Raw genomic sequence first — 13,024 nt, forward strand, 5'->3', positions numbered from 1 at the left:
TGAAGAGGGGCCTGGGGCTAACAGGTCAAGGGTTAATGGGCAGAGGTCAGGGAGCAACGAGATCAGAAGGCAAGGAGCAGAAGCCACGGGTGTCACTCACGTCTTGGCCAGACATGTCCCAGTAGGGCCGCTCCCCAAAGGCCATCACCTCCCACATGACGACACCGAAGCTCCAAACATCACTGGCGGAGCTGAAGTGGCCAAACTGAAGCGTCTCGGGGGCGGCCCACAGTGCCGGGCTCCGGCCGCTCTGCGGGCAGGCAGGCAGGTCAGGGGCAGGAGGGGACCAGGTCACACAGCCAGGGTTCCCCACCCGCAGAGCCACAGATCCAGCCCCCCCCTGCCGTCTCCCCGGCTGCTCATCTAGGGGAGGCCCACACTGGCAATGGACAACTGGATGGAGGGGCAGGAGTGACCCTGACACAGCCAGGAAGGGGGATGTGGGGAGACGGGGACTCCAGGGCAGCTTGCCGAGGGAAGGGCTCCTCACCATGGTGGTGTAGACAGCCTCTGCTCGGTCCCGAGGTCCCCGCCCAAAGCCGGAGATCTTGCAGATGAGGTCGCTGCTGACCAGCACCCGGCGGGCCGCCAGGCCCCGGTGGACGTAGCCCATTTCCGACAGATACTTCATGGCCGACGCCAGGCCGGGCAGCATCCCCATCAGCTGCACAGCCACCAGCTGGCCCTCGTGCCGCTGTGAGAGGAGGAGAGCGAGGCCAGGCTGCACTCTCGCGTCCCCTGTTGCTGGGTGACCCCGGGGAAGTCAACTGGCCCTCTCTGGGCTTCAGTTTGCCATGTGACCTGCCAGGTCAGCCTGGCCAGTGGTCATCTTTATAGGGAATGAGGCCAACCCCAAGGCCCACCAAAGGGAAAAGTGAGGGACCAAGAATATCATGGTCATCAGTACCCCGCAGGGCCCAGGCCACTCACCCTGAGGAAGCCGTCCAGGGCCCCATGGCTCATGTACTCAGTAACGATCATCAAGGTGCTTCCTGTACCCACGGAGGGGAACACACACTAAGGTGCCTGCTGCCCTCTGTGAGCACATGTGCTCCCCCACCTGGGCCCCAGACCCCTCCAAGAAGGCCAGAACCAAGGCCAAGCTCCCTGAGTCTTGCCACCCGCCTGCCCAGCCCAGGACCCTCTGTGCTGAAGAACAAAAGAGGTGTCGTCTGAGGGGAACAAAGGCCAAGGTGAGGATCTGCACCAAGTTAGCTGAGGGCGATCACTCTGAAGGTCCAAGTGAGCCAACCCCACCGAGTGTCACCACACGCCCAAAGATCACGCAGGGTCCGAGAGGCCACCCGGAGTCAGTGAAGGAGGGCTGAGCCCTTGTCTCCATGGTGGGCAGCGTCAGGGCTCCCTCTCGTGACTGAGCAGAGGGCCTGGGGGCACGGCACACCTCCACCTCCCACCCCATCATCTCCTCCCACACGGGTGGAGCATGGGCCCTACCTCGGGTGACGACGCCCTCCAGCCGCACCACATGGCTGTGGTCGAACTGGCCCAAGGTGAGGGCCTCGGCCAGGAAGCTGAGCCTCTGCAAGTCGGAGCAGCCCTCCCTCAGCGTGTGCACGGCCACGGGGAGCTCCTGGCGGCCCGGAAGCTGCAGGCAGCCGAAGCACAGCTCCCCAAACCGCCCTGGGGGGAAAAGGCACCTCAGACACCCCCCGGAGGCCGCTCCCTCGGCCAACCTGGGCAGGGTGAGCCGAGGAGAAAGCCGCTTCTGGATCATGGGACTCGGGTCTCCTGATTTCAAATCCTGGTAAACTGAGTACCAGCCGTGTGACATGGGCTTCTGCTCTTTCCCTCTTTTGGCCCCAGTTTTCTCCTCTGTGAAACGGGGAGTCCTCCCTGCCTGCTTCGGCGGGAAATTCCAAAGCCTCAAAGAGAGGACGCTGCACGTGCCAGCACACCAGAGGCGCAGGGTGACCCAGGAAGGGTAACGATGACACCTATTCTGCCACGTTGCCCCTTTCTGGTCTCTACCCAGCGAGTCTGCTGACAGTGCCAGGGAAGAGTGTCAGGCTCCTGGTGAAAGCACTCCCTTAGTGCAGGGGCTGAGGGTTTGCAGACAGGAAAAAAGGAAGCGAGGGGACTGACCGTTAGAGAGCACGCACCCACTGTGAACCCGGCCCTGGGCTGAGTGCTGGAAAGCCCCCACATCAGCTCTGTCTGAGGCAAATATCATGCCCATTTAACAGATGAGAAACTGAGGCTCAAAGCGGAAAAGTGACGTACCCCTGGTCACACAGCTGGTCAGTGGTAGAGCCAGGACTAGAACTCAGGTATGCCTGGTCCCCAAGCTTGCAAAGGCCCCTCCCCATCGTCCCTTGAAGGCCTGGGACCAAACTTCTGCCAGGGGCAGTCTGCAGAGCCAGCTCTGAAAGGGCCTGAATGGAGAGAATTCTGACCTTGGGGACAGGCAAAGGGTAGGAAGGCAGGGCCACAGACTCCTCTGCCACCTCCTTCCCTGGATCCTGGTGGACGGAGGTCCAGCTTGATGTGGAGGGGGCGCTTCCTGGACAGGGTGGGGACTGGGTAGAGGCGGGGCCTCCAGAAATGGGAGCGGGACTTGGGGTGGAGGCGGGCTTACAGGATAGAGACGGGTGGGATGAAGGAGGGGCTTCTAGAGGGAGGGGCGGAGGCGGGGCTTACAGGATAGAGGCGGGGTAGGGTGGAGGACAGGCTTCTGGAGAGGGCGCGGGGGTGCGGAGGCTCAGGGTGAGGACTGGGTAAAGGCGGGGCCTCCAGAAATGGGGGCGGGACTTGGGGTGGAGGCAGGCTTACAGGATAGAGACGGGGTGGGATGGAGGAGGGGCTTCTAGAGACGGCTGGGAGGGGGCGGAGGCGGGGCTTCCCAACGGACAAGGTTTCCGGGGTGCCTAGCTTGCCTGTTCCAAGGCTCCTCTCCAGCGTGACGCTTTTCGCATCCAGCTCCTTGGCAAACAGATGAACAGCCAGCAGCGGGTCCCCACAGCTCTGGGGATCCACGAATGTGCGGCGGGTTGGGACTTTGACTGGGAACGCAGGGAAAGAGAGGGGGGTGGGATAAGGGGCCTCCACGACTGGAGGAGTGGGGGTTATGCAATGGCAGCAAGGAAGAGGATTGAGGGGTAAGGTAGGGGGGTGCCCGCCCCGCCCCGCCCCGCGTCAGGCCCAGACAACTCACAGTGGAAATACAGCTCCTCCTCATCATGGGCATCCCGACCTCCTTTGCCATAGCTGCAGGTCCTGGGGTAGGGGGTTGGGGGTCGGGGGGTCCGTAGTCATTCTTTGAGCCAGGCTGTCCCAGCCCTTCCCATCTCACCAGCACCCAGGGCGGCACCTCTCTGTTCCTCCAAAAGGATAAGGTCTGTGCCCCAGGGGAGGGGCCTTCTTGTCCTGCTGGTCTGAAAGCTTCTGCCCACATCACACACACAATCCTAGCCCCAGACCTAACCCCTCACCCGCCTCCGCATTCCTAGTTATTTTCACTTTGAGACACAGTGTTTTCTTGCAACTCCAGAGGCACCCAAATCCATGCCCTGACTTCAAGCCCAAGCTTCTCCCCTGCCTACAGCTGAACAAAACAGGCAGAGCTTGTGTCCAGTCAAGAAAACAAACACTGAGAAGGAACCACAAGCCCACTCACAGGTCCAAGCAAAGAAGGGTGGTGCGCCGTCGGGAGCACCTCACAGATGGATCTGACGTGGCCGGGGCCGTCAAGGATGGCTTCCTGAGACAGAGGCAGCCATGGACCAAAGGACTGCATCATGATCAACAGAGCCACAGGCTGGCATCTGGGGCCCCCTGAGGCAGGGCCTTGCAGGCCCAGATAAAGACTTTGGTTTCATTCTGGGGGCACAGGAGAGGCCCCAGAACCCCCTGGGGGGTTTTGAGCCAAGGTTCAATTTGCATTTTAGGAAGATCACCCCAGCTGCTGCTGTGTCCCCGCAGGAGATGGCAGTGGCTCAGGCTATGTGGTGACCATGGACTCGGAGAAAAGTAAGAGGACTCAAGTCACATTTAGGTGACAGGGCCACAGGGCTTGGAGATAGCTGGAAGGCAGAAAGGGAGAGGGGGAAGGTTGGAACAACTCGGGTTCCAGCTTGCCCAGCAGGGTGTGGGGTATACCAGTTCCTGAGATCGGGAGTTCTCATTTAGACATTTGAGTTTGCAGGGCCTCTGGTAAAAGCAGGGACAATCAATGAGCAGGGAGTTAGCTATGTGTGTGTCTGGAGTTTGGCAGAGGTGTGCTCTGGAGATACAAGTTCTGGAGCTGGGGGTATTGCCCAGGGAGAGGAGGGAGCCTGAGAAGTGGGACAGGGAACAAGTCTGAGGACCCCCACCATTTAAAAATTGGGTAGAGGAGAAGGATGCCATGGAGGAGATCATGAAAGAACCACCAGAGAAACTGGAGGGAAACAGAAGGGAAATCGGGGGCGGGGGTGGGGGGAGGTGGCGGGCGATATCACAGGAAGCAAGGAAAGAAAAAGTGGAGCAGAGGAACGAGGTCACGTGAAGGCTCTAGGAGGAGGGGTTAGGAGAGAGATGACCACGTTTCGATACCAGTGGGAAAGAGGAGGCTGTCCTGTAGTCTGGAGTGGTCATGATGGCGGTCGCCAGCATGGGCTCTGGAATCTGACGACCGGCTCCCTAGGTGGTCCACTCTCTGTGGGACCAGGTGGCTGGGATTTCTCTTTAATAAAATCAGGATAAAGACATCCATGCCTGATCACACTGGTGCCAAGAGCTTACTAAGCACTAAATAAATGTTAGCTATCGTGGGGAAGAAGTGGACATTATCAATAGTAATGGGTTCCTGAGATGGTAGGAAGTATGGTCACAGGTAGAAGATCCTGGCCGGGAGAATGGCACCTCCTCTAGAGCAAAAGGAGGAGGAGGATGGATGCAGAGATAGGCAGGTGTGTAGACTTGGGGGCGAGAAGTTGAGGGGTTAAAGTTGCTGTTAAAGGGCGGGTGCAGCAGACATGGCTGAGGGAGCGAGCTGCAAGGACGGGGAGTCTGCAGGGCAAAAGCAGAACTGGTGTCAGTGTTTGGGGTGATGGCCAGGTCCACGTCAGGAGATGGGAGAGGGCAGCTGAGATGGAACAGGAGAGAAGGTCCGCGGAAACAAGGGAGTGAAAGAACCCAGAGGCCGAGGGGTGGGGCAGGTCCTCCAATGGCTACTGAAGTCATCCAGCACGGGAACAGGACTTCCATGAATGAGGGGAACACCTGGGAGAGGTAACGAGGGATGAAGGGGGCAAGGCTGAGTGGCTGGAGGAGTGGTGGCAGAGAAAATGAGAAGCTCCCACTGGGTGACGCAAGATGGACTGGGGAGGGAAAGCGGAGGTAAGGAGCCCGCCGCACAGAGCGGATACCGCAGAGACTGCGAGAGGAGGAGACGGTTGAGGGAGGTGTTCCCGTCTGCAAAGCTGGGACACACGTGCTGGAGATGAGTGCCTCTCTGCACATCAGCGCTAGACCAGGCAGGTTCTCATTTTGGTGCCGTTTGATTCTGAGCACATTTTGAAATCCACCCCTGGCTTACTCTGCCTGCTCTGGTGCATCTGTCTCCGAGGAGCTGCTGGGCAGCCGCCCCTGTTCTGTAGGGTCTGCCTGAAGAGGCCCTCCTTGCTCACCTCTCTCCCCTTTCCTCCTTCTGCCTCCCAGAGACCGTGAGCTCACAGCCAGGACAAGATGCTCTCAGCTCCTGTCCATTCCCGCTTTTCCAACAGGTCTCATATAAGGACTTTTAAGCTCTGTGAGAAAGGAGATTCCACTCCTGTCCTGCCTTCCTGACTCACCTGGCCCGGGCAGAGCTGGCTCCCAGACTCACTCCTCCTCAGTCACTTTCAGCACCTTATTCAAGACCAAGCAAACAGTCCCCTCCGAGCCAAGTGAAAGCTCACGGTCCCTCCAGCCCGCAGGCGGTTCCAGGATGCTGATGTGTGGCTCCCGGGCCAGCCCATTCCTCTCCTGTGCTCCCCCCACTCCAGCCTGTCACATGCAGACTTTCCAGCCCCTCCAGTCTGCTGACCTCAGCCCCAGCCTGGAACCCACCCGGGTGCCTCTGTATGTGGCAGACTGTGGCCCTGGGGAGAAGGGCGATATATATGCCATGAGATTTCTGCTGCATGCCAAAGGGCCGGACCCAAGCTCCACATCTTTGCCCCTCCTCCCATCCCCTTCCTCTGCCCACTCTGCCAGCTTCTTCTGCTGGGGGTTGGGGGTTTCTGGTTTATGAGTTCCCCTCCCTGTTCTCCCTGCACGCAGGCGCGGGCGCGCGCACACACGCACACACAATTTCTGCCTTTCTTCCTTTTGCCTGTGTTGAAGGGCCTCCAGATCCCTTTCGGGCAGGGGCTGGGGGCCTCTGAGTGCCTCAGGAGGACCCTAATCACACCGGGGCAGCTGGAGCTTGATTCCATCCTCAGCGATGCCTTCTGACATTTAATGAGTTAAGGAGCTAAATCCCTTCATCCCAGAGCGGCTGAGCTAGCTGCCGTGCTGGCCGCCACGCTGCCGACTGCAGGAGCAGGGGGTCAGGACGGTGGGAGGAAGGCCAGGACCACACCAGCCACGCCTGTATCTACACAGGGGTGTGCTCGCCCGTGCACATCCGCACAGGTGCAAATGCGGATACAGACATGAGTGCCTGTGAGCACATGTGAATGTGCGCAGGGACACGGCCCACCAGGCATCATCCAGGCTGGGACCAGCCACCTACCTCCTCCAAATGGCCAGCACGCTCATCACAGAGCCCAGGACGAGGAGGGCTGAGATGGTCACAATGGTGACGACGACTGCGGGGCTCTGGTCCTTGGACCCCGAGGCAGCTGGGAGGGAAACCACGAGGTTGAGAGAGGCAGAGGACCAGGCTCCCGGGGAAGCTTCAGGACAGACTCCTGTCCTCACCCCACAGCAGGATTCCCACAGCACCTCCGCACTCGGCCCGGCCTCCCGGCGGCAAGGGACCAAGGCAGCCCCACCAGCCACAGTGGCATGTGGAGCTTCCTCCTTTCCCAGGGCAAGGCACTTCCACTGCAGCCCAGCTCTGAGAGAGAGGAGCAGGCATCCAGATAGGCAGGCCCAGGCCTCCCTTTTTGCCTTTCTGATGCACAAGGAAGGTAGCTCTGCAGGGGGATGGCCTCTCATCCAAGCTCCCCAGCCCCCATCCAGAACTGTCACCAGCAATAATGATGAGTTAACATTTAATGCACACTTGCTCCATTCAAGACTAAGTGGTCCAAGCCAGTAAGGTGTTACTGTTTCCATTTTATAGCTGAGGAAACTGACACTGAGAAAAGTTGTGTAATTTGCCCAAGGTCACACAGCTAACAAACAGTGAACCTAAGATTCGAACCTGATTCCTAAAGCCTCTGCTTTGAACTATTTCCCCAGGGGAAGAGCCAGGCTCTCAGCCCCATCCATCCATCCATCCAACATGTGCGCCAGGCTGGCACTAGTTCTGGGGAGATAGCAATGGATGAGCCAAAATCCCAGCTCTGGAGGGGTGTACCGACCAGTGCGGGAGACAGAAATGAAAAATCTTAACTGTAGAATGAAAAAAAACAGAGACATGAATGAGCAGAGCTGAGCAGAGGCATGATAATTTCTTCCTAAAGCCAGCGAGGAAGGTTTGTAGAAAAGGCGTCATCTGCACTGGACCTGGAAGATTGAAAGGGTTGTTGATGATGCTTAGATGCACCTGCTGGGTCTGGAAAACGGCAAGTCATCCCATGTGGCTGGAAAACAGACTGCCTGGAGGCAGAGATGCAGATGCAAGATATGAAGGTATGAAGCTGGAGGGCAGGAGGGTGAAGGGAGCTGGGGGAGGAGACAGAACCGGAAGGTCCTTGAATGCTAGGCCAGTATGAGCCAGGATATCCCGAGGGTAACAGGGAGCTTAAGCGATAGACAGAGTTCCTGCCCACAGGGAGAGGAGTGAGGGGATCTGCTGGCTCGGGAGCGGGGAGAGAGGGGAGGTGTTTGAGAGACGTGACAAGAACGGGGAAAATGCTATGCAGCCCTGAAGACTAAACTGAGATTAGAAAAATACAACTCTGCAGGCAGCCTTGGCGAGGGACAGAGGAGGACAGCCAAGCCTGGGGACTAGCGGGGCAGGTGCAGCACGATGTCCGGGGAATGAGGGCCGGCAGAGGTGGGGCATGTTTCTGCCGGGAGAATCTGTGCTCACTGGGGAGAGATGATTGTGGGGACAGGAGGGGCTGAGAGCCTGGGAGATGAGGTCAGATCCCAAGAGCTGCTATTAGGATGTCACAGAGCAAGTGAGGAAGAGGGATAGAAGAGGAAGGAAGAGTTAGAGGCCAACAAGGTCAGGGTCAAAGAGCAGATTTCAGAGCCCACATTTTCAGAGATGGGGAACTGGGTCCAGGGTCCAGCTGGTGGCAGCAGGCAGTGGAGTTGCCAAGGACTGTTTGAAATGAAGTATCCATGTGGACGCGGAAACTGAGGATGGAGCTAAAAGTGGTTGTGGTCCGCAGCCTCTGAGATGGCCCTCCTGGGTTCGCCACCTCCTGGTGTTCCCTCCCCTTGAGTGTGGGCGGAACATAGTCACTTGCTTCTCATGAACAGAATACAACAAAAGTGATGGGATGTCACCTCCATGATTAGGTTACAAGAGACTGGCTTCTGTCTCGGGTGCCTTCTTGCTCTCTCTCTCTCTCTCTCTCTCTCTCTCTCTCTCTCTCTCTCTCTCGGTCTCTGGAAGAATCTAGTTGCTGGGTTATAAATAGCCCTTGGAGAAGCCCAGGAGGCATATGCCTGCCTCCCACAGACAGCCAGCAAGAGCCCAAGCAGGGGGGCAGACACCCGCTCCCCACTCCGCCCCAGGTAAGCCTGGAGATGACCGCAGCCCCAGAGGACACCTTGCTTGCATCCTTTGAGAGACCTGAGACAGGTGGCGCCCAGCTAAGCCTTGCCCATATTCCTGACCCAAGGAAACCATGAGATAATAAACATCTGTTGTTTTTGGCCGCTGAGTTTTGGGGGTAATTTGCTACACAGCAACGGGTAACTAATACAGCGGTGAAGCACGGTCCTTCCTCGTGATCCTGATTTGGGGTCACAGCTCACTGGAAAAAGTACTCTGCAGATTGGGGAACCACTCCCCACAGCCAGGGCCACAGCAAAGGAGGCTGCCCGGAAGCTGAGCAGCGTATCTACCAACTAAGAAGCACCAAATTAAGGGAAGGCATCAGCCCTCTTCAGCTACCGACTCCCAGCTCCCGCCCTCTGCCACACCCACTCCAGCCACACCCACTCCAGCCACACCCACTCCAGCCAAACCCGCGAGCCTTTGTTCTGATGGCTTCCTCTATCCAAAATGCCTTCCCTGCCCACCTCCACACACTCAGACGTTCCCCAGCCTTCAAGACACGGCTCTAATCTCTTGCCAGCACCTGGCCGAGGTCTGGCAGAGACACAGGCGTTCGAGCAAGAAGAGCTGTTTTCCTTTCCCAGAACTCAAACTCCCTCCACATTTTATCTCCACCTCCCTTTGGGCTCAGAACTCTTCCTATCTTGGATTAGACTCATGTAGCAGGTTGGAAAGAATTATTATCTAGACAGCTGGTGCCAGGATGCCTCTTAGGGGGAACTGCCTTTGTCCGGGAAAATACTTTCGTGAGCTGCTCCGGTAGATAGAGGTGAGATCCTGAGGGCTGGGGTAGCAGCAGGAGAACAACAAAAGAGAGCGCTAAACGCTCTGCACGCATCAGGAGGGGGACTGGGGGTGGGTGGGGAGAAGAGGAACCAGGGGAGGGAAGCCAAGGGAAGAGGGGGTAGCGCCACACCATGCCGAGGAGCTGGAGCTGCGTTAGAATTGGGCATATCTGATGTTCAGCTTCTGTTTTGATAAGAGCGTTATTGAGAAATTATTCTCATACCGTACAATTCACCCATTGAAAGCGTACGATTCTCCTGGTGTTTTTCTGTTTGTTTTGGGCCGCACTACGCAGCTCATGAGGTCTTAGTTCCCTGACCAGAGATTGAACCCAGGCCCTGGCAATGAACGTGCCGAATCCTAACCACTTCTCCCGGTGTTTTGTTTTGTTTACCGCTGCAGGTGCAACTCCCTTCGTGTGCCCCAACCCTCAGGGAAGGTTGGATGCTAGGATGGTGAGGGTGAGCTGGGCCTCACCCCTCTGCTTCACACTGTAAGGCCTAGTGGGAAGAGGGACGGGGGCCCACGTTTGAGTCTGTATCGTGGCAGCGACAAAGCAGCAGGATGGGAACAAGAACTTAGCAGTCAATGGCAAGAAGTGACCAGGAGACAAAAATTTCTCCCAACCAAAGAGAAGAATCTTGGAGAGGGCACAGGATGTTTCCACGAGACATGGGAGGTTCTGGGAGGCAGGGAGACACCAGCTGAGACCTGGGTTATAGTTGTTCATGGGCCCCTCCCCTGTGAGTTCCTCCAGGACAGGTACCCAATGTAAGCCACTAGTTGTTGGATTCCAAATTCATGCTTTTTTTTTTTTTTTTGGCCACACTGAGCAGCACATAGGATCTTAGTTCTCCCACCAGTTCCACCGTGCGCCCTGCAGTAGAATCGCAAAGTCTTAACCACTGAACCGCCAGGGAAGTCCAACCGAATTCATCCATTAATTAGGTTGTGACTGAACTGTTCTGCAGGTTCCCTTAATTGCACAGATAACGGCCCCCCCCCCCCGCCCCGCCCCAATTTGCCTCCCTGCTCCAGCCCCGGGCTGGGTTTTCTCTTCACTTGACACATCACTTACCCTCCCCCGGGGTCTGCACTTCAATGCTGGGGTTGAAGCTCTGGGTCTCCCAGGAGGGCCCCGGGGAAGCCGCCCGGATCTGAAAGACGTAGCGGGTAGCCGGCTTGAGGTTGGTGACGGTGACCGCAGGCTCCCCTGTCTTCACCGTGGAGTAAGTCTGCTCACTCTGACCCTGGGGAGGGACCGAGAAGTGAGGCCCAGACCCAGGGCTGGCCCCACGCTCCTGGGAGAATGTCGGGGGCAAGAAGTAGGGAGGAACCTGGGCTGGTGGAATAACTCCACTTGTCTTGGGGAGATCCCACAGCTTTCTTCCATAGGATCACCAGCCCCTTTCTCCACCACGAGCTCCCACCCATACTCGGTGGTACTTGTAGCTGAGAACAGCCCCACCTCCAAGTAAGAGAAACTTTAGAGAAGATGCTGGCCTTCAAAGGGATGCTAGAATGAAGGGCATCAGGGCCTGGCAGTCCAGAGGGTGAGCTGCACCTGACCCCTCAGAGGAAAGAAGAAGACAAGGGCCTGACACCTGCTCGGCCCTTGTCGGATCACACAGCTTTTCCTTCCCCTTGGCATCGGACTTTCACAATGTCCTGCAAGGCATGGATTCACAGATAAGGAATCGGGCTCAGAGGGGTAGAGAGGCTCTCCCACGGCCCCCAGCAACGGTCCACTCACTGCCCGCTGCTGGGCTAGACCCTATAGGAGCCAACTTCCTACAGTCCTCACAGCAGCATTCCTATCTCCTTTAACAGGTGAGGCTCACATCAAAGAAGGGTTGGGGTGACACCTTCTCGATTCCCTCAGGTCCCGTGCTCTGTGCTCTACCTCGTCCTGCCCCCAACACATCTGATAATGGTACCTGCTGGACATGCCACCATTATTTTGTCTCTGCCCACACCCCCTTATTAGAGCCCCTGCCACACTCACAGCCCCCAGAGGTGCACCTCCCCTATACCTGTGGCCCCAGCTCTAGGGCCATGGTATTCAGGAATCAGGGAAGACTCTGACCCAAGCTGGGCCAATCAGAATCTCCCTTCCGGGCATTTGAACAAACCACCGAAAGACAGTGCAATGACTGCATGACCTATGAGACGGGACAGGCTCGGGGTGGGGAGGGGGAAAGGGGCAAGGCTGCCAGCCTCGCAGCTGCCAGGTGCTAGGAGCAAGGCCCCTGCAGAGGAGGTGGAGCTGGTGCACAGAGAGAAGTCGGCGTGAGGAGCTCGTGACACCAGCCACACTTCTGGCCATCGGGCTCCGTGAGACGTTCCTGAAGGCTTTCAAACACAGCCCCTTTGGTACTGGCTCCTCTTCTCAAGGGTTTTTGTTCCCAGCAACTTCAAACTCCCTAAGAGCCTGGAAGCATCCACCCAGCTCAGTGCTGGGACTGTATCTATGCTGTGATCCCCAAGTGTCAGTTCAAGGAGCCCTTTCTAAGCAACTGCTGCGTGCCTAGCTCCTTCCCAGTGACCTTCGCCGCGGTCTCCTAGACATCAGGGATCCCCAGAGCTCTGCCCTGACTTCTCTTCTCATTCATGCCCCGCTCCCTTGGTCATCCCTTCTGCTCCCTTGGCTTCAGCTACTATCTCTATGCTGAAAGCCCCCAACTCTCTTTCTCTCTCTGTCTTTCTCTCTCTGTCTCTCTCTCTCAACTCACAGCTCTCCAGACTTCTCGTACTCAAAATCTTTGACTGATTCAGCAAAGAACTCCCTGGAGTCACTGAGGAGGGAGTGAAGTCCTGACACATGTAGTGCTAAGTTGAAAGCGAGGTTTCGCAATTGGCACCAAGGTGAGAAACAGTTTAACGGCAGATTACATGTCAAATTCAAACAGTTTGAATTTAAATTCATAAGTTTATTAACTTATGCGGAAAAGAGACAGTGGATCCGGATGTAACTCCACTCGTCAAACCATGGTTGAGCTGCAACCACAGATGACAACAGATACAAGAGGTCAGCAAAAATCAGCAAGAAGTATCCTATGAGAACCAATTGGCGATATGGAGTTCACAATAAGGATCGCTCTATATTTTCTATTCTTATTTGTAAATGATGGGTTACACATTCCTCACATCAGCAAAATTATAATAATATTGCACACGTTCATTGTTCTGCAGAGCTGGCTGCTAAACGTTTACCAACACGGGGGTCCCATGACCTAGTGTGCTCCCACCGTGGTACCTTTCTGTAAAATTTGAAACAATGTATTTCTGCATTCTTTTTCTTAAAAGGATTGCAAATTGTAGGTACATGATTCCACCACACAAAATCTGGAT

The 13,024-nt window shown here is 56.7% G+C and overlaps 1 protein-coding gene across 1 annotated transcript in view; it reads right to left on the reverse strand.

The window, feature by feature from the left end:
- The window catches only part of EPHA10 (EPH receptor A10), a 42,114-nt gene that overhangs the window by 3,705 nt on the left and 25,385 nt on the right, over positions 1–13,024 (reverse strand). Inside the window, exons 7-14 of the mRNA XM_067725543.1 lie at positions 10,752–10,923; positions 6,716–6,824; positions 3,173–3,234; positions 2,895–3,020; positions 1,456–1,641; positions 931–992; positions 491–694; positions 101–250 (exon numbers count right to left, since the gene is read on the reverse strand). Coding sequence (XP_067581644.1) covers positions 101–250; positions 491–694; positions 931–992; positions 1,456–1,641; positions 2,895–3,020; positions 3,173–3,234; positions 6,716–6,824; positions 10,752–10,923 — 1,071 coding nt within the window. The remainder of the gene's footprint in view (positions 1–100; positions 251–490; positions 695–930; positions 993–1,455; positions 1,642–2,894; positions 3,021–3,172; positions 3,235–6,715; positions 6,825–10,751; positions 10,924–13,024) is intronic.

Source organism: Pseudorca crassidens, chromosome 2 (assembly GCF_039906515.1).
Source record: "Pseudorca crassidens isolate mPseCra1 chromosome 2, mPseCra1.hap1, whole genome shotgun sequence".
NCBI classification, from domain to species: domain Eukaryota; kingdom Metazoa; phylum Chordata; class Mammalia; order Artiodactyla; family Delphinidae; genus Pseudorca; species Pseudorca crassidens.